The 19,987-nt window shown below is 31.2% G+C and overlaps 3 protein-coding genes across 7 annotated transcripts in view; 1 reads left to right on the forward strand and 2 right to left on the reverse strand.

The window, feature by feature from the left end:
• LOC105216968 (transcription elongation factor S-II) overlaps window positions 1-3,598 on the reverse strand; it is a 46,716-nt gene extending 43,118 nt beyond the window's left edge. Inside the window, exons 1-2 of the mRNA XM_054226284.1 lie at window positions 3,404-3,598; window positions 1,611-3,179 (exon numbers count right to left, since the gene is read on the reverse strand). Coding sequence (XP_054082259.1) covers window positions 2,262-3,179; window positions 3,404-3,472 — 987 coding nt within the window. The 5' untranslated portion in view covers window positions 3,473-3,598 and the 3' untranslated portion in view covers window positions 1,611-2,261. The remainder of the gene's footprint in view (window positions 1-1,610; window positions 3,180-3,403) is intronic.
• A 450-nt stretch (window positions 3,599-4,048) lies between these two features.
• Window positions 4,049-5,283, forward strand: LOC105216969 (ATP synthase mitochondrial F1 complex assembly factor 2). The gene is made up of 4 exons (XM_011191755.3): window positions 4,049-4,239; window positions 4,320-4,627; window positions 4,686-4,866; window positions 4,928-5,283. Exons 1-4 carry the CDS (start codon window positions 4,158-4,160, stop codon window positions 5,176-5,178), a joined length of 822 nt encoding a protein of 273 aa, XP_011190057.2. The 5' UTR covers window positions 4,049-4,157; the 3' UTR covers window positions 5,179-5,283.
• An 8,659-nt stretch (window positions 5,284-13,942) lies between these two features.
• Window positions 13,943-19,987, reverse strand: part of LOC105216970 (uncharacterized) — a 40,455-nt gene continuing 34,410 nt past the window's right edge. For 4 of the 5 annotated variants that reach the window (XM_011191756.3, XM_054228338.1, XM_054228337.1 and 1 more), the window contains one exon: window positions 13,943-14,564. In XM_011191756.3, the coding sequence (XP_011190058.2) occupies window positions 14,257-14,564 (308 nt within the window). In that variant the 3' untranslated portion in view covers window positions 13,943-14,256. The remainder of the gene's footprint in view (window positions 14,565-19,987) is intronic. The other variant, XM_011191757.3, reaches the window with a different exon arrangement.

Raw genomic sequence — 19,987 nt, forward strand, 5'->3', positions numbered from 1 at the left:
GATATACAGGACTATACCGACAGGACTTCGAATGCGACAGGTTTTCGACAAGCACTGAACGCCATTCACAGAGAAGTCATTAACATCTTCATCGACTCCCTCCCCGTGAATATCGTTCTTTGAGATAAACACCACCCATCGCAGGCACAGAACTCGAGTTGCCTGGCGAAGCGAGAGTGACCCTCGCGCAGTTTCGTTCTGGATACTGTAGCATGACACTAACCACCCTTTCCCTATGGTTCGACCCTATCGAAACAGCTCGTTTTCTGGGCCTCCCGTTAGATGACTTCGTGGACAATTCATTTAGGCTCACCAGTCCAGGCAGATTTGGCTAACCTTTACAACAACAACAACATCCATTTTCTATAATTATTTTGCGAATTCTCACCCCAAGCAAGCGTTATAAATCTTGTTGAAAAATCCATGGGATAGATCTGTAGACATCTTTTAATAATAGAAAAGCTGACTCTTGGTTAATAAAAATATTATTAATTATGCTATAAAACGGGCTGGTATACCTAACCATTATCCACTTATGATGACTGCTTAAACACACTTTTTCTTCGCCTAAAGCATGAAAATAGTACTGAGGGTTATCGGATCCCTCTAAAATATAACGTTTTTCATCAGTAAAAACAACTGACCGCCAATCATTGAGTCGAGTAACAGATTGAAAACTGCAAATCATGTACTCATCCGGAAATTGAAGACGTTTTTTTTCAAAATTTTTAGACACCTTAGATATTTTGCATTTCTGATTTCCGTCTAATTCGCGATTTTAGATGTCGACTTAGAAAAACTGTAACCAAATCCAACAAGTTTATGCACCGATCGTGCTGTTTTTGCCATTTAAATGTTTTTTTCTGGATCGTTTAAATATCTATCAACAGTTCAGGAACAGGACTTCATTTGTTTGGCAATATTTCAATTCAATAGTCCTTGTGAGTGAAAGAAGTATACTTTTAGGCTTTTAATAGACACAAACCAACTAACTACTATCATTAACGGTTGAATTTTGACAGCAGTTTCTCCTTAAAGCAACTTACTGTTTACTATAGGCTATCAGCGTAGAATGCTCAAATAAATATTCGTGTGGGATTCTTATATTTTTTCAATATGTGACTTGATAGAGCGGTATTTTACTCAAAATCACTATTATTGAGAGGTTCAATCAATTGTATACAGAATTACAGGATTATGGAATCACAAATGCGGACCAGCTTCCATTGTTCCCTTCTAACTGACTAGCTCGATGCAACATAAATGTATGTAAATTAAGATATTACCAAGAATTCCATTTCGACAGTATTACCCAATATTGTTTGGGGAATACTATTGATATTACAACAACAACAACAACATTAGTTTCGGTGGTCGGTTGTAGTAAACATCAGCACGGGTTAATATTGACAAACAATGACAGAAGCTTCAAGAATTTTCAAGATCTTGATATACCAAAACAGTAACAGAAACAATATTTACAGCTATTTGTGTTATTGTAACCACTTATATCTAAACAACATCATTATCTTTTAAATCACTAGTTTTCATATACCAAAAATTAAATTCATCAAAATATTGTTTGTTCAGTACGTGTTGTAGGTACTTACCGGCAAAATTTATTCTCTTTGCTTGAAGATAATTTCAGCGTGCATTCTTGATTTTAAAACACCTTTAAACCACTTTGTAAACATTAGTAAAGTGAGGAAATTTCATCTAACATATCTTGAATTTAATGGAAGTGACATTTCTTGACTTATCTTGAAATTATTTTAACGCTTTTGGTGAAGAACATATCTTTTTCAACATGCCTGTAATTCATTTTTACGTCGTTTATGAAAACAAAAAGCCTAAATGAATTTTAATAATTTAAATAATAAAATTTACTTTTATTTAAAATGTTTACCTTTTCCTTCAAGGCAGGGTAAAAATGTTGTTTCGTTTCGAAAAATATTCCATAAATTTCTATTTTATCAACACCACCAACAGCTGATATGAACCGCAACACGTGCATTCAGTAAATTTAATAGCGCATCCATTTTAAATTAATATTTTGACGCTTTAATTTTAATTGAAGCTTTACAATTAATTAATTATATATATTTATAATAAAAAATTAAAACACAATTTTTTCACAAAGTACGTAGATACTGCGTAGCAATCTTGTTGTTTGTAAATAAAAAAAATAAACTCATATATTAATAAGTAAATCTTTTAAGAAGAAAATGACTTTGCCTTTTTAGTAAAAACATCCGCTGACTTCAGCAGAACTTCCAGCGATTACCGCACTCGTTGCACATGACAAATGTTGTCATAGGTTCATCAGCGGAACGTGTTTGCAATTGATTATATGTGCAGTTACGTTTCTTACATTTACCACATTTCAGCAGATCGGTCTTGGTGCCCTGTACTGTGGCCAGTTGAGCATCATTAATAGCTTCCTTCACGAACTGCTCACGTAATTTCTTCATTTCATCACTAGCCATTTCTTCGGGTGTCATACGCGCTAATTTTTGTGCCGTTACCGCGCCGCACATGTAATTGCTGCGTAAGGTGGGATTCTTTGCATCTTTCAAGTTCGCAACACGCGATCGCACACGATTTTTGTATTTCATATCTGTATTTTTAAACTCCATATAAATGGCTTCCTCCAATTCTGTGGCCATATCTTCGGGTTCCGGACAACCTTCCGGCACTTCACCAACCTTAAGCGCATTACATAGCATTTCACGACATTTGAGACGCACAGCGTCGGTTAAACCGCCTGTGCTGGGGAAAGATGATTGCGTTTGTCGACGCTCATCCTTCGCCGATGAAGATGCACTTGAGTTAGCTTTTTTGTCGTCATCACGCTTCTTATCCTTCGACGAGCTAGATGACGAACTCTTTTCTTTATCCTTGCTAGTTGATGATGAACTCGATTTGCTGCTTGTTGATGATTTGGAAACGTTATTACTGCCAGCCGACTCTTTGGAGCTACTACCACTTGTACCACCGGGTGCGGCAAGAAACCGTTTCCAATTTTTGATAAGCGTTTTAGCCAGTGCAATCACTTCCTCATCTTTGCTACTCTTACGCAGCTCATTTACAGTCATGCCGATGCGTGTTTTAGTTAATATCTCCAAATTGATGTTGAGTGTCTGCAATGCTTTCAGCAAATCCAAGGCTTGCTCTTGCCCCTGAAATAAAGATAGTATAATATAATCTTTCAATGTTCACTTATTCACACTACAAAATTTATGTTGTTTTTCATTTCACACTGGTACATGCATGTATTACTGCGGTAGCGCGCGCATTTTACTTAGCGCCCCTCCGTAATAGAGATATGTTTGTAAGCACATACACTCCCGGGCGGTTACATTCGCTTAGGTCAAAACAGCACGACTCTTTTTTCTGTACTTACCGTGCCATCATTTGACGTAATCTTTTGCATTTTCTTCTGTATTTTGAATACTTCTTCTTCGACACTCATTTTTATAAATTATTTAATATGTTTTACGCAAGAATAACAACTTAATAATGTTTCTCACACAATTTTTCGGTATATCCTCCACTAACCAAGCTGTATTTTTTCATTAAAATATCCTAGTGATGTTGGCTGTGGTTGCGTTGACGAGAGGAATTTTTTTCATGCTGAAAGTAGCGTTGCCAGATTTGAAAATTTATTACGACTGAATGTACCTGCAATATGACTTTGAAATATAACATTTCTGGTAGAATATTAAATAGACTAAAATATGTATTGAGTTTAAAAGCTTTGAAAAATTACAATTTGTTTGAAAACTTATTTGAATGTTAATAAGGATGTTGCAATAAGTTCTGCGGTAAGAATATTTTTTTTATTCCTTGGAAGTTTTAAATGTTAATAATGATTTTGAAGTAACTGTGTAGGGTTGACATTTTATACGTTTCTGTCTATAAATTTGTATGTATTTATGACATTAATTTTCAAGGGTCAGCTGTTAATATTACCAAAAATTTCCCAACAACATTCCGAACGCATTACGACGATGCAACCCTGTATGTTTGGTTTTCATCAATCAGCTGTTCTTTATCATTTTTGTAGGTGTGCTTTAGCTTATTCTGACCGGTGGCTCAATTCTTTCGTAACTTTGTTGTTTTAGAAATATTTATCAAATAAAAGTTTAACTAACGCTATGAACAACCTATTCAAGTTATTAAGAAAGCCAGCCACAACACTTTTCGGTGTAGCACAGTCGGTGCCAAAAAGGTTTTACGGTAATTTAAATACTTTCAAGATGGCGTTTCCTGCGTGGGTATTTTAATTTCCTCTATGCTCTCTCTGTTGCTAACTGTAGCGGCACCGCCAAAACGTTTCTATAAGAAAACTTCAGTACTGTATAATGATGGCAAATATGAAGTCACACTCGATAGTCGGAAGCTGAAAACACCAAATGGCACCTTGTTCACAGTGAAAAGTGAACCACTAGCAATAGCTGTGGCAACAGAGTTCGATGCACAAAAAGAGCATATTGAACGCTCCAAAATGCACTTGTCTGCATTGTGCTTCACCGCACTAGACAATCCCAATAGGCACACCAAAACGGATATGGTCAATTATATACTCAATTACATCGCTACGGACACAGTGCTTTTTCAATATGATGTGAGTACTAGTACGCTGTCGTTTTTATCTTAATTTTGTTAACAATATTACATTTTAGGACGAAAAAGATTTGCATGAATTACAACGCAACGAATGGGATCCCATAATACAGTGGTTCAATGAGCGCTATGGCACAAGTTTAGAAAAAACTATGGTTATGTCGCCACCAAATGTGAGCGCTGACGACAAAATGAAAATCTCCAAATACTTGATGTCGCACAGTGATGACGTGCTATTTGGTTAGTGCACCATTCGTTGCATATTATTCAAATAAATTATGCTTAAATCTACTACTTACAGGTTTCATCTACGCAGTGGACACTTTAAAATCCGTTTTACTATCTTTCGCTGCAATTGATCAGCGCATAAGTGTCGATAAGGCTGCTGCGCTGTCGCGCCTAGAAGAAGAATATCAATCGCAATTTTGGGGACGCGTCGAGTGGGCGCATGATATAAGTCAGCAAGAGTTGCAAGCGCGCTTGGCAGCCGCTGTACTCTTTGTGCATCTCAATCGTTCTGAACATTTTGTTAAGGAAAAGTTAATTGTTTAAAGAGTTTAGTGTTAAATCATGCAATTGTTGAGTGTTGTTAGCTTAAGTAGCTAAGTGTGCCTGAAAAAAATTATATAAAAATAAAATATGTACGCTACGCAACAATATTTTGTGTACAACGTGTGCTACAGTGTGCAGCAGTAAAATATTTCAACAATCAACTTCAAGTAGTTATTAAAAGCAAGAAAATTAAACAGACAAAAACTAGTTGGAGTTTGGTGAGTCTGTTTTTTATTTTCTTTAATTTTTTGTTTATATCTCTGTATTGAAATATAAATTATGTAGGTTTTTACTAGATGTAGTATGCAAATAGTGATTCTGTAGGGGACTGTATGTTATAAATACACCGGCCACCAAATTTGCATACTTTAATTTGTATTCCTTCCTTGATTTTTACTTCGCTGTACAATTATGTGACTAAGTAATCTGAGTATGATGCTGTGGAGGAGCTGCTATAATTTAAAAAGCATAGTCTTATACAATAACAAAAACAAAGCAAGTAGGCTTCCACGATAATTGAATCATCATTTCTGTAGTGTACTTGGCTTTATGTCCGTCCATTGATTTTGTACATGGCAACATTCTCCAAAACTACGATTTGAGGATGATTTATGCCGCTTTAACAACAATTATAAACCAAACCTAACAACTGAGACGAGGCAGGAAATTCTCCATTTGATTTCAGGGTGCTGCAATGGTATCCAACCACAGCAGTGGCGATTTGTTTGCAATTATTGAATAGTGATTACTTTTACGTAGTCGCTAAATATGAGGATGATGTGCAGCTAGTGTCTGATTTGAGTGTTACAACAAAAACAACAAGTACATATTGGTTAACCTAATTGATTTGAGCGTTTGAAAAATTATTTTGTACTCTAATTTTGGTTCTAAAATCCAGCTTCTGCGAGTATTTAAAACAACAACAACATTATTATTTTTGCATATGCTTTCGACTTTATTTAAAAAGAATTGTATTCATAATTTTGCCAATTTATTTTATTTGTCTCATTCTATACTCCCCCCGTATGCGCGCTATGTGTGTTTCCCCCCCAAACTGCTCGTGCCATATTATTGTTTTTTAAATTGCTTATTGCAATATAGCGTTAAATTAATATTTTTATTTTTGTTGTATTTGTCTGCAATAATATTTTCATACATTAATTCGGCCTATTGCAGTTGCGTTTTGATTTATTTGCAATATATATATTTCTTTTATATCTTTTGCTCAATAATTATTTATTTATTTTATTAAATTTCAATTTTCATTTTGATTTCAATTCTTTAGTCACTTAAATATGCTAATTATTGAAATTGGTCTCTTTTTTTTAATATTTATTTTTTTTAAATAACAATGTGTTCGCTTTTGTCGTTTCTTCAATTTATATAACTTTATTAAACACTAATGTTGCGTATTATATAAAAAAATCGTAATTATTAATGTTTATTGTTTTTGTAATGCCATTTTATATAACTGCTGTTTGCCGCATTTCATTTTGTTGCAATGAATATATGTAACTTTACTTGCTGCTTCTGCTAAACTGCATTTATTGCAAGGCGTTCAAAAAAAATTTTGAAATAAATTGCTCTCATTTAAATATTTATTAAATATAGTACATATATAATTGTAAATATACATATACATACATATATTGCATGTATTAAAAACAAGGCGAGGTTCTTAAATGATTTATATTTATTCAAAAAATTTATTTTGTAATTTCCTTAAGCGATTTGTAACGCGCTTGCTGTCTTTGCATTTATTTTTATTTTTTTCAATATATATTCTTTTGCACGCTACCTTAATATAATGCTAATAAATTTGTTTTTAATAAAAAAACGTACGCATACAAGCGAATAACATGCATACCAATGCATACCTGCATATTTGTTGTATTCTTGTGTGTTTTTAGTTGTTTTTGTTTTTCTTGCTGTGTCGATTTGCATATATTTATTTATATATTTTTTTTTTGTATTATGCTGTCATTTAATTAATGCTAATTTTGCTTATTTCAATATACATATACATATATATTTCTTCTTTAATTCCTTCCGTCTTTCAATTAATTATTATTTTTTAATAATATTTTTATCGATAAGTAATTCTTTTGGCAGAGTTAAGCAATAAAAGCGAGTAGTAACCGGTTACGCGGTAACGAGTGTTTTCGTATTGCTCTGTGTGAGTTCTTTGTTTGTGTATGTATAAGTGTATGAGTGTTTTTGTGTTTATCTGTACGTGTTAGCAACTTTAAACAGTTTTCACTTCAAGACTTTTGCATTTTACTAAGGGGGACTAGAATGCATGCAGGGGAAATGCATGGACATTTTTGGTAACGTGGATGCGACTATGGATTTATTTATGTGTATGTATTATATATTATTAACGTTAATATATAAATGTACATATATATGTCTGTATCTATGTATATATGTATGTATTTTTGCTTGTTTGTTTCTATGTATGCGTGTTTATAGCAGGAAGTATAGCGCTTGACTTATCTAGTAACGAATATTCACTTTATTAATTTCTTTCTATACATATTTTCATTTTTTACCTTATGCTTCAACTTTCTATATGTATGTAAGTATGTATGTACATATGTATGTTTGTTTGTATATCACGCCTTTTTTATTAAAAATAAATAAAAAATTATAGTTATAAAAACTGTGAAACGTTTAGTTGAAAGCTTGTACGTATTTTACAAAAATTTTTGGATTCCGAAATTTCGGCATCCCGAGAAACAAACTAAATATTCAATAAAAAAAATTTTACAAAATTATAAAAAAACTTGAAATTGATAAAAATAAATAAAAAAACTAATTCGGGATCCCGAAAATATAAACATTTGAAATTTACCAAATGCGATAGTTATTTTCCAAACAATGAAAATTTTTATAAAATTATAAATAATTGAATTAATATCAATAATGTTGTAAAATTTCAGTTCATAATTAACTAATCCAAAAAATTATGTATTATTTGGAATAAGATATTTTTGGTTTCAAGTGAAAGTTCTTATTGATTTGAAATCATGTGTTTTAAAGTTCTGCGAAATAAATATGAAATCAACTACAAAGTAGCTGGAATCCCAAAATGATAAGTGAATATTATGAGTATAATTCATCAATTGGATCCCGAAATTTCGAGATCCCGAAAAACAAAATAAAAGTTCAACACAGTTAAATTACAAAGTAAAAAAAAAAATAAGGGATATCTAAAATATAAATATCTGAAATTCTCAAAATCAGTTCATTAAATTACAAACAATGAAAATTTTTAATAAGTAATAAATTAAATGCTTATATCAATAATATTGCATATAATCCTGAGAATTTAAGCTTGTAGCTATAAAATCAAACTAAATGTGAATTACAAACAGTGAAAGCTAAGGTTCCTATTGATATGAAATCCGTGTTATAAAGTTCTGGTAAATAGTTTCGGGATCCCGTTCTACAAAGTTCTAACTTACTCCTAATTAGCAGAAATCCTGAAAAAAGGCCATGTATGAATATTATATTTGGAATAATAGGAAAATGAGATACATTAAGAATTTACTAGTTCATGTATCTATTTGCAAGAAAAGGACTTTTACTGGTTGTATTCTAGAGCAATAGTGTCAACCAAGAATGATATTGTCAACGAAATAAACAATCTAATTATTCAAAAAGTTTCGGGACAAATAAAAAAATACAAATAGATAGACACCGTGACTAATATCGAAGACGCAGTCCATTATCCACAGGAGTTTCAAAATTCATTAAACAATTCTGGACTGCCGCAACATGAATTGACTTTAAACATAGGAATTCCAATTATGCTTTTGAGGAAGTTCTTTTAAGTTCTTCCTAACTGAACAATGCTGCTTATTAAGGAACTACGGTCTACAAATCCCATTTAAACGTCTTCAATCAGCGTTGAAAACGTATTTCGCTCTAACTATTAACAAGTCCCAAGGCTAAACTTTCGTATTTTTAGGATTGATCCACGAACAGAATGTATTACTCATGGCCAACTGTATGTTGGTCTATCGCGGGACGGAGGTTCTGAAAATCAATTTATTTTGCTGCTACAAAATAGTAGAACATCAAATGTCGTTTACAGGGAACCTCTGACTCAATAAATTGAGTTTCAGGAGCTACTATACTGCTTTCCTTCGGCCAACAAACAAATAATTATACAAAAAACACAATTTTCTTCATTTTTCTCTTTTTTAAGACCCACCAAAAAACGAGAAAGAATGCATATGAGAGTGTGTGTAAAAATTATAAATTTTGAAATGTTTGTTTAATACCCGTGTGAAGCCGGGGCGGGCTGATAGTTATTAATAATTTGGTTGTAAATAAGGAATAAATAATTTTTTTTTTTAATTTAAAATCTTATTTTTAAGTCACGGAATTTAAAACGTTGATTTTTTTATTAAGTGGTAAAGAAATAAACTACAAAATAATTTCGGGAACACCTTACGTAAATTACAACAATTTTAGAAATGCTTAAAAAATCAATAATTTTAATTTATAAATAATAATTCAGTAATTCCACATATTCCCGAAAATAATTTCGGCATCCTGTTTGGTAAAATAAATGAAGTACTCAAAATTCTTAAAGAACATTAAAATGTATCATACAAATTAAAAAAGAAATAATTTCTATAATTGTATAAAGCTTTGAACTAAACGCTCCACAGTTTTCTCAAAACAAGAATTCTACATTTACAATTTATATAAATATTTTTACTACAAAAATGTCGTTAGGTACGCGGTTAATTATGAATATGAGTACTAAGTTAGGTAATGTGTTAGTAATAGTGTTGGGAAACTCAGGTAAGGGTTATGCGTAGACAACCGCCAAAGCAGTCACCTACAGCTACGGGTATGCCCATAAGGTACTACAGTTGAATGTGTAAATTACTAAAAATATGCAACAACTTTGAGTATATTTAAATATAATTAGTAACATAAAATTACACTCAAAATTTTCACTAAAAAAATTTACTATTTTAAATACAAAGTACAGTGTGCACTCGATAACACGATTGAGTTACACAAATGTCATGAAATGTTCATGAGTACAGCTTATTTAATATTTTTTATGTTTTCTTAGGGTTTAATTAAATAATATTTTTTTATAATTATGGTTCTAATTTTAATACAAACAAAAAATGACCGTTTAGTATGATTACACAAAAGACGCTTGTGTTTATGTTTGTAGTTCATTTTTGATATGCTATTCAATAAAGTACTAGTGAAGAGTTCAACCAGAAATTTTCATTAAACATATTTTAAATTTTTATAACTTTAATTAGAACATTTTTTTAAACTTTTTTTTTTAATTTACAATTAATTTAATTTAAAATGATGTGCTTATGTTCGCAGGCTTCTCGGAAGCTAAACTAATATATATATATATTTTTTTTTAATTTTTCTAATCTATTCTATAAATATTTTACTTTGCTCGGGTGGTCAGATCAAATGTTCTTATAAAGTGAAATTTATTATAAAAAAAAATATGCTTCAAATACATATATGTACGTTTCTCAATAAAACAAAGAAATTCGCTGAAAATTTCAGTCCCGAAATTTCGGAATCCCGAAAAAAATTTAGTATTTTTTTAATCTATATAAAATGCATGCATATTCTATCCTCTTTTAAATAGCTGATAGTTTAATAAAATAAATTGTCCCGAAATTTCGAGATCGAATAAGTTAAAGCAAGTTCTTGAAGCTTTTTCACGAAATTCCACATTTTATTTATTACAAAAACGCATATTAATAAATTTTATAGTAATTCGTGGAAAATTTGTAAGCATTTATTTGAAATTTTTTATTACAATACTTTATCTTTAACTGTATTTTGAAGTAATTGTTGCCTAAATAATATTTTTTTTACGAAATTTCGGAATCTGACTTTATTTTGAAAATAAAATTTAAAAAATATTTTCAAAACTCTCATTTCAGATTATTTTTAAGTAAGGAATTTTAAACATCAAATTTACTGTTATTATTATTTAGTTCTCACTCTTAGTAAAAAATTAAAATTTCGCAAATCAAATTATTGAAAATTTTCAAAACTTTCATTAATTAAGATATTTTATGCAACAAATTTACTGTTATTTTTCAAAAACTTAGTTCTTACTCTAAATAAAAAATTAAAATTTTGAAAAAAGAATTTGAAAATTATTTTCAAATTTCGGGATTTGACTTTTTATTTCGAAAATTTCGAAAATAAAATTTAAAAAATATTTTCAAAACTCTCATTTCAGATTTAAGGAAGGAAGTAAGGAATTTTAAACAAGAAATTTACTGTTATTTTTTCTAAAACTTAGTTCTTACTCTAAATAAAAAATAAAAATTTTGAAAATAAAATTTGAAATTTATTTTCAAAACTCTCATTTCACATTATTCGTAATTAAGATATATTATAAAACAAATTTACTGTTTTTTTAACATGGTTCTCACTCTTAATAAAAAATCAAAAAAAGTATTTTGATACAATTTTTTGCCCACACCAATATCTGATCTGGCCCACCTGGCGCTATTAATTTTTTATATAATTTTAATTAAGATTTTCACAACGCAAATTTCTCTTCGAATTATTTCCAACGCCACTATTCATCGTCTAATTATTTCAATCAAATTTAAATAAGCATACTTTTAGGCGCAATAAGCAGCTGTCATACACTATCTACAATCAATTTTTTCAGTTGTTTGTGGTACTTTCATTTACAGAACTACAGCAAAGTAAATCGAATTGTGCTCGCGGGTTCATGGGTTATGTTCGTTGGAATTTTCTGCGGTGTGTGTTTGTTGTAAAATTATTGGAATTTATATTTTAGTTTTTGACTTTATGTGTGTCTATGCCGAATATTTATTTTATTTCTGAAGCTCATCTACTAAATGCTTTCTTAAACAACGTCATTACTCTAGCCTTTAGCGTACAGTTATCAGCTGAAATTTATTTTGCAGGTCTAGTTTTAGGCGCATTAATCGTATATAGGTTTTTATATTTAGAGTGTAATACTTTAGCCTCTTGCTGCGCCACAAATTTGCTTTTTGCTTTCACTTTTCCATTTCTTTGCTTCTAATTTTATTACTTTTATTTTGCACAATTTTTCAACAGTTTTTTAGTTTTAGTTTTTGTATTGCCTAAATTTTTTTCTTTTGTCTTTTATTATATATTTTATTACTATTTTATTTCTTTAAATAGTTTATTGTACTACGAGTAAGTGAGAAGTATGTTTACGAGTACGAGTATTTGAGAATTATGACAATGAAACGAATTGCATTTAGCACACTTAGTACCTTGTATGTATGGCATTCTATACGTTGAAATTTTTTGTGTAACTACATGTATAACGGTTCATAAGTTTGTATGTATATATGTATTTACTCCTAAATTTGTGTCCTAGTGAAATTCAGTAGTGGAAAGTTTGAAAATCGTTGGATTTAGTTGGCGATTACTAAATTGGATATAAAATGGGAACTGTCGTATGAAACGTGCGCCTAAAAGTATGCTAGGCATAACGATGTGATGAGGTAAAACTGTGGTTATTACTTCGGTACAATGTATCCGCTATGAAAACCTCATATTCTACAATTATACCAAATCGGGATCCCGAAATTTATAGTTGCATATTTTTATATGTCACCATAGGCATCGACAAATTTTATTAATCTATGCAAATATTGAAAAAAATTTAAAAATCCTAAATTAGTTTCGGGATCCCGTCTTACAAATATGTTTTAAAATTTCGAATTGTGAGAAATTTTATTAATCCATGCAAAATATGGAAAAAATTTGTAATCCCGAAAAATTATTTCGAGATCCCATTTTATAAACGTGTTTTAAAAATCTCTCAATTAGGTATTTCAGTAATCCGTTTAAACACTGCAAAAGAATTAGGAAAAAATATCCGGAAATAAAATTTCGGGATCCCGAATAACATATATGTTTAAAAATTCTCTTAATTATGCATTTTATTAAAGGATGCAAAAATTTAAAAATTTTGTCAAATCCCGAAAAATTGCTTCGGGATCCCGTTATATAAAAATGTTTTAGTAGTTCTTTCAATTCGAAATCCTATTAATTGATGCAACAACTGAAACATTTTTGAAATCTCAAAAAACTTGTTCATAACTCGTTTAATAAGGTTTTTTTAAGCCGAAAAGTATGCAACGAATTAGTAGACAAAAAATTGAAAATTCGTAAAAACCCGAAAAAAATATTTCGGGATCCCGTTTTCTAATCGGAACTATTTTAAAAACACATCCATTCCATTAGAAAATATGAATATATAAAATTTAAAATATTGAAATTTATCGCAGACAAGTTTAACCCTTGCGCCTAAAAGTATGCAACGGGAAATTTCAAAATGTCACCAAAACGCCAACTAAAAACGATTTTCAACTCTCCACTTTTATATTTACATTTTATATTTGCTATTATATACTACACTCTTTTCTTTTCTCAGCTCTTTAACATTTCAGGTCCATTTTATATATCTAGTAAGCCTTCACTTTCGTAGCACTATCTACTGCGCTCAGTTACACTAGTGTATTTTAGTGTTTTATCTAATATATTTTATTTTTTTATGAGTTAATTTAGTTAAGCTTATTAGTATTTTAGTTTTCTAAAGAGTATTTCGACGACTTTATGAGTAAACTGCACGAAATAAAAGAGTTTGAAAATAGAAAGTAAGAGCGAGAAAAAGTACATACAGTTGATTTTTTTAGTTTCTTTTTTTCTTTATGATTCTATCTTCATGTTAATGTCTAACTGTTCTTGCATTGTTCAGTATTTGTGTGTGGCCTGTGGGTGTCTGCTCTTGTTTTGCTCGCGAGTACCGGGTAACAAGTTTGAGTTTTTAAATTACAACATTGCTCTTAGATTTCTTAAACATATAGTTTTTAAGTTCTTTTTCTTTCAATTTTACTTTAGTCAGTGATCATGTTGTTGTGAGTGTTTTTGCTTTTTTTGCTCTTTTGTGTAATTGCTTAATTACTTTAGTTCGGGTTTCTGTTTCTGTTTCTGTTTTTATTTAATTTTCCGAAATTCCATATGTTGTTTGCTGCGCTGAATTCCACTCTAGACTTGCGTATCCATGAGGCTGGTATAGGTTTCCTCGGCGAATTTCGGTGTTATGAAGTCATCATAATAGTTAATGAAGATCTCTTTATACTCATCCGGTATGTATTCGAGCGCTTGCAACATCTGCATCAGTTCCTTATCACCACATTTGTAATTGCTAAGCGCCATGATATCCCAAAAATAGGACATATGCTGTATATATTCTATGCTAAAGACGCCGTATTGTGCTGTTACAATATTGAGCGCGTTGCGCATGATCGAGCCCAGCTTATTGAATTCCCAATCGTCGAGCGGTTTTTGACCCTCTGTTGCACATGATTATCAGTTTTCATTAGTGAGAGTGGGTGGTGAGTTGAGTGCAAGTCGTTTTTGGCGTGAGAAAATAGTTCGGTTTCGATAGTATGTAGTTAAAAATTACGGTATTTCGATAGAGGGCAGCAAGAGTTGCATAGAGTTTAGTTCAAATAAGTTCGTTAAAAATGTGCGCAGTTAAAAAAATTGTAAATGTGTGAAAAAGAGAGAGAAGATAATATGTTGGTTTATTAGTAATGTTCTGAAAAAACATATACAAATCGGTTTATAAAGAATATATATAAATATATGTTATGTTTATTGTTTTCTTTATGTTAATGTATTTGTGTTGCTTTTGTTTATAAATATATAATTTTATTGTAGCTTTTTGTGACGTAGTATATGATTTGTATTGTTGTATTATATTTATAGAGCAAATTGATTTAATTAATTTATTTTAATTCTTAATATCTTAAATGTAATAACGGGTGATTTTTTTGAGGTTAGGATTTTCATGCATTAGTATTTGACAGATCACGTGGGATTTCAGACATGGTGTCAAAGAGAAAGATGCTCAGTATGCTTTGACATTTCATCATGAATAGACTTACTAACGAGCAACGCTTGCAAATCATTGAATTTTATTACCAAAATCAGTGTTCGGTTCGAAATGTGTTTCGCGCTTTTTTATCGACAAATTTTGTTCAGCGATGAGGCTCATTTCTGGTTGAATGGCTACGTAAATAAGCAAAATTGCCGCATTTGGGGTGAAGAGCAACCAGAAGCCGTTCAAGAACTGCCCATGCATCCCGAAAAATGCACTGTTTGGTGTGGTTTGTACGCTGGTGGAATCATTGGACCGTATTTTTTCAAAGATGCTGTTGGACGCAACGTTACGGTGAATGGCGATCGCTATCGTTCGATGCTAACAAACTTTTTGTTGCCAAAAATGGAAGAACTGAACTTGGTTGACATGTGGTTTCAACAAGATGGCGCTACATGCCACACAGCTCGCGATTCTATGGCCATTTTGAGGGAAAACTTCGGAGAACAATTCATCTCAAGAAATGGACCCGTAAGTTGGCCACCAAGATCATGCGATTTAACGCCTTTAGACTATTTTTTGTGGGGCTACGTCAAGTCTAAAGTCTACAGAAATAAGCCAGCAACTATTCCAGCTTTGGAAGACAACATTTCCGAAGAAATTCGGGCTATTCCGGCCGAAATGCTCGAAAAAGTTGCCCAAAATTGGACTTTCCGAATGGACCACCTAAGACGCAGCCGCGGTCAACATTTAAATGAAATTATCTTCAAAAAGTAAATGTCATGAACCAATCTAACGTTTCAAATAAAGAACCGATGAGATTTTGCAAATTTTATGCGTTTTTTTTTTTTAAAAAGTTATCAAGCTCTTAAAAAATCACCCTTTAATATGCTTATGTTCTATGATCTATGAACTCAACTAGCAGAATTTTACTATAGAAAATGCGTATTAAATTTGTCGATGTTTGGGACTAATCAATTTTACAATGATTATGGAGATTTCAAGCATAAGCATATATAATATTATATGTATCTCTTATCGTCGAACAAAACTTTCAAAAATCAGAGAAAACGAACAGAAAGAAATTGCTATTCTGTTCTCCACGACTCCAAAAATTTAAAATATCATAAACAGTGGCGTTGTCATTTCACTTCACTTTTTTGCCGGTTCTGTAAGAGTTTACAGTTCAAATGTAATTGTTTTAATCGCAAAAACTCAAGACAAGTCATTAAAATCTGACTTTAAAAACTAATTGAATAAAATTAGAGAGAGTGAACTTAATTCGTATATGTAAAGGTCAAACTTCTCATTTCGGGTTCAACTCATTCCTGTATATACATAACTGTAAACATTTACTTATGAACAATTAGATATAATAGAGTAATTTTTCGGTTATCTTAAAATTTTAGATATTCAACTGAAAATAATTACCGGGACCTCACTAAGCTCGGTGAACTTGTAAAGGGTGATCCAAGTAGAGATACTTTTTTCAATAGCCTTTTTTTGACAGATCACCTGTGAGTCGTTTCAAGCTGTCTTGTTATTGTTATCGCAGCACCATCACCCTTCTTGAGACCCAGTGCTCATCCGATTTTTGATCCAAATTCTGTTCAGCAATGAGGCTCATTTCTGGCTCATTGGGTATGTAAAGAAGCAAAATCTCCACATTGGAACGAACAATCATCCAGAAAGAACAACGGTTTGGGGACGTAACCGTCAATGGCAACCGTTATCGCGCCATGATAACCGACTATTTCATGTTTGAAATTGAAGATCGTGATCTCGGATACATTTGGTTTCAACAAGACGGCGCCACTTCAAACACATCGCTTAAATCAATGGATTTATTGAGAAAACACTTCGGTGAGCAGTTAATTTCACGTTCTGATCCAGTCGATTGGTCACCAAGATCGTGTAATATCACACCGTTAGAATTTTTCCTATGGGGACATGTAAGGTCTAAAGTCTATGCGGACAATCCCGCTTCGATTCAGGCCTTGAAGCAAACCATGACGCGTGTCATTCGCCAGTTACCAGTCGAAATAATCGAACGAGTCATGAAAATTTGGACTCAACGTATAAACCATATGAGGCGCAGCGGCGGCCAACATTTGAAAGAGATAATCTTTAACTACAACTTTGCTTCCGCCGTTTTTCAATAGATGTCTCTAGGGTCAAGCACTGGTAGATTAAATCGATTTTTTTTTATCTCGATCTTGGACATTTGTGTCAACATTAACCCAACAAAATATTTGTAGAGATCTGTTTGCATCCCAAACTTATTCTCAACTGAAAATGTCACTTTTTGAGTCGAGTTCTCGACATTTGCGGGAAATTTTGCTTTTCTTTTTTAATTCCAAGAAAAGTGCGGCTGAGGCTCATGAATGCTTTCAGATACGTACGGTGAGGCTGTCCTAAGTGAAAAAAAGCCTTAAATTTACAAAAAAACGGCGAAAGCAAAGCTGTAGACCTAATATATGCCAAAATATGTTCGTTCGAATGATAATAAACATTCGGCATTAAATTTGATATTTGTATTTTTTTAAGTAGGGAACCTCGAAATGGATCACTTTTTACCGAAATGTCGAACCGTAGAGAAATGTCGAATCGAAAATAGCGAGAAATTATACGACTATTTCTTTATGCACTCCAATGTAGGACAAATTACAGCTTAGCTTGGCTATTCAGATATTCGGACTCACAACACATGATGTGCGATTATCATTTGAGAATGCTAGGACAAAAAGGAATACGCTAGCTGAGTAGTTTGAAGGTTAAGCTGTACAAACCACCCTTACAGCCTTGTATTATATTTCTGGTATCCCTCTTAAATAAGTGTAGACTGTTTTTAGTGGTCTCATGTTGGATGATCTTTAATGTATCCAATATTTTAAATACTATTTAAGAGTATAATTTTAAAGAATGACGCATTTGAGGTCTTACATATATACATACTTAGTTTTTGTTAAATATATGTATATATATATATTTGAATATCTATATGCGTTATTCCTTGAGGGTTCGATTTCATGCAAAAGGAAGATTCCTATGAGAAAAATATTTATATATTTCTTTACTACAAACTTCTAAAAAATGCTTACTATATTTTTTTAATCACACTTCTAAATATTATTGATATAATTTATTACAATATAAAATAATTAAAAATTTTCTTAACTTAAACATAAAAAAAATAAATTTAAGAAAATATTTTTCTGTTTTTTAATTTTTTTCTTAATTTAACCCTTGTGTTGCCACCCAAAAAAAAATCACACTGTCTGCCGCCCAGGGTACCCGGGTACCCGTATGCAAATTCGTGCGTATAAGTGCGTTATACGTAAAAATAATTGAGTGCATTCTATCAGGATCAATTTATTGACATATTAGAAAGGTATTTCTGCTTGAAAGTACCATATCAGAAGAGTTAGCAATGCCGATGATCAAAGCGCCGAGCTCCGAATCAGCAAATAATGCGAAACCATTCTACCAAAATCGCAGTCGAAAGTTTCTTTGAAAGGCCAATAGTAGAGGTGGTACTCAGAAATGACCAACGTCGAGACGCCACTGAGAGAAGAGCTGTTGTTGGATCTTGTTACAGCTATAACGAGCAGCCTATTCGCAAACGCCGAAAGACACGGAAATCCTGCGTTGATTGCGATAAGCGCGTATGCGATCAGAATTCGGTGAACATATGTGTACATTGCAATAAGCAATTTTTAATTTTTCTTATTTTTTAATTAATTCTTAAAATATAATAATAATAATAATAATATTTTGCGACATGACGTTAAAGAAATGAATGAATTTTTTGCTTTCTGCATAGTGAGCATTTCTGCATATAAGTAATACTTTGAAGAAAAAAATTGAAAAAATTTGAATAAAATATCAATAAATAATTAAAAATTAACATAATTTGTTATAGTTAGCATATATGTAGATACTCATTTACTCCTTTTAGATATAAAATAAAATTTTAATCATAATGTATTACACGAACTGCGCCGAACTTCTATCGGGGTACACGGTTACCCGGGTGGCTGAGATTCAAATGTAACATTTCTGCAGTTAGAAAAAAATTTAAACTATGTATAATGGACAATTCGCTAGTAATCGATTAAACCATGGGGATCCAAGAGGATTTTAGCCTATCTTTTATAGAAAAAATATTATTCAACAAAATACACTCCGGTGGGTACCCGGGTGGCAACACAAGGGTTAAAAAAATTTGATTTTTTTTTTTTTAATTTGCCTGGTATAGTAGTGATAATGTGGAAAATAGGGTTATAAATTAAAAAAAAAGCGCAATTTTTTTCAAAAAAAAAAAATTTATAGCTTTTTTAAATTATTTATTAACAAAAAAAAAAACAAATAAAAAAATATTTTAATTTTTTTTTCATGAAACATAATTTTTTATTTAGAATGAAAAAAATAATATCAAAACAAATATTGAATAAAATTATAATTAATACTATTTATTGATATATTATTATTTTTTAAATATATATCTAGTTTTTCATTTATTATTAATAAGATCTTTTTATCATAATTATATTTTAGGGTTTTAGCATTCGAAAATTATTTTTTGATCTTTATCCAAATTTGTTTTTGCTATTTTGAAGTATTGTGCTCCACTTTCTACATTTATCTATACTAATATGTATTACATATTGATATACATATTTACATATTGTATATAAACTAATTACATAATTATGCATAAAAACACTGCCTAGAAACTAATTAAACACATTCGACTAGCTTTTAGACCTACTAAATACTACAATTATTACAGTACTTACAAATAATATACGTATGAATGTGTGTCTGTATGAAATTAATACTGTAGTGTAATGGTAATGCTAATTTGTCAATTTATCACATTAATGATCTGTG

Source organism: Zeugodacus cucurbitae, chromosome 3, assembly GCF_028554725.1.
Source record: "Zeugodacus cucurbitae isolate PBARC_wt_2022May chromosome 3, idZeuCucr1.2, whole genome shotgun sequence".
Lineage (NCBI taxonomy): Eukaryota > Metazoa > Arthropoda > Insecta > Diptera > Tephritidae > Zeugodacus > Zeugodacus cucurbitae.

What these genes read in the sequence shown, in the direction of transcription:
- LOC105216969 (XM_011191755.3), top strand. Translation starts at nt 4,158, where the DNA reads ATGAACAACCTATTCAAGTTATTAAGAAAGCCAGCCACAACACTTTTC. An exon ending in GGTGCCAAAAAGGTTTTACG is followed by an intron (nt 4,240 to 4,319) that starts GTAATTTAAATA and finishes TGCTAACTGTAG; the next exon opens with CGGCACCGCCAAAACGTTTC. An exon ending in CAGTGATGACGTGCTATTTG is followed by an intron (nt 4,867 to 4,927) that starts GTTAGTGCACCA and finishes TACTACTTACAG; the next exon opens with GTTTCATCTACGCAGTGGAC.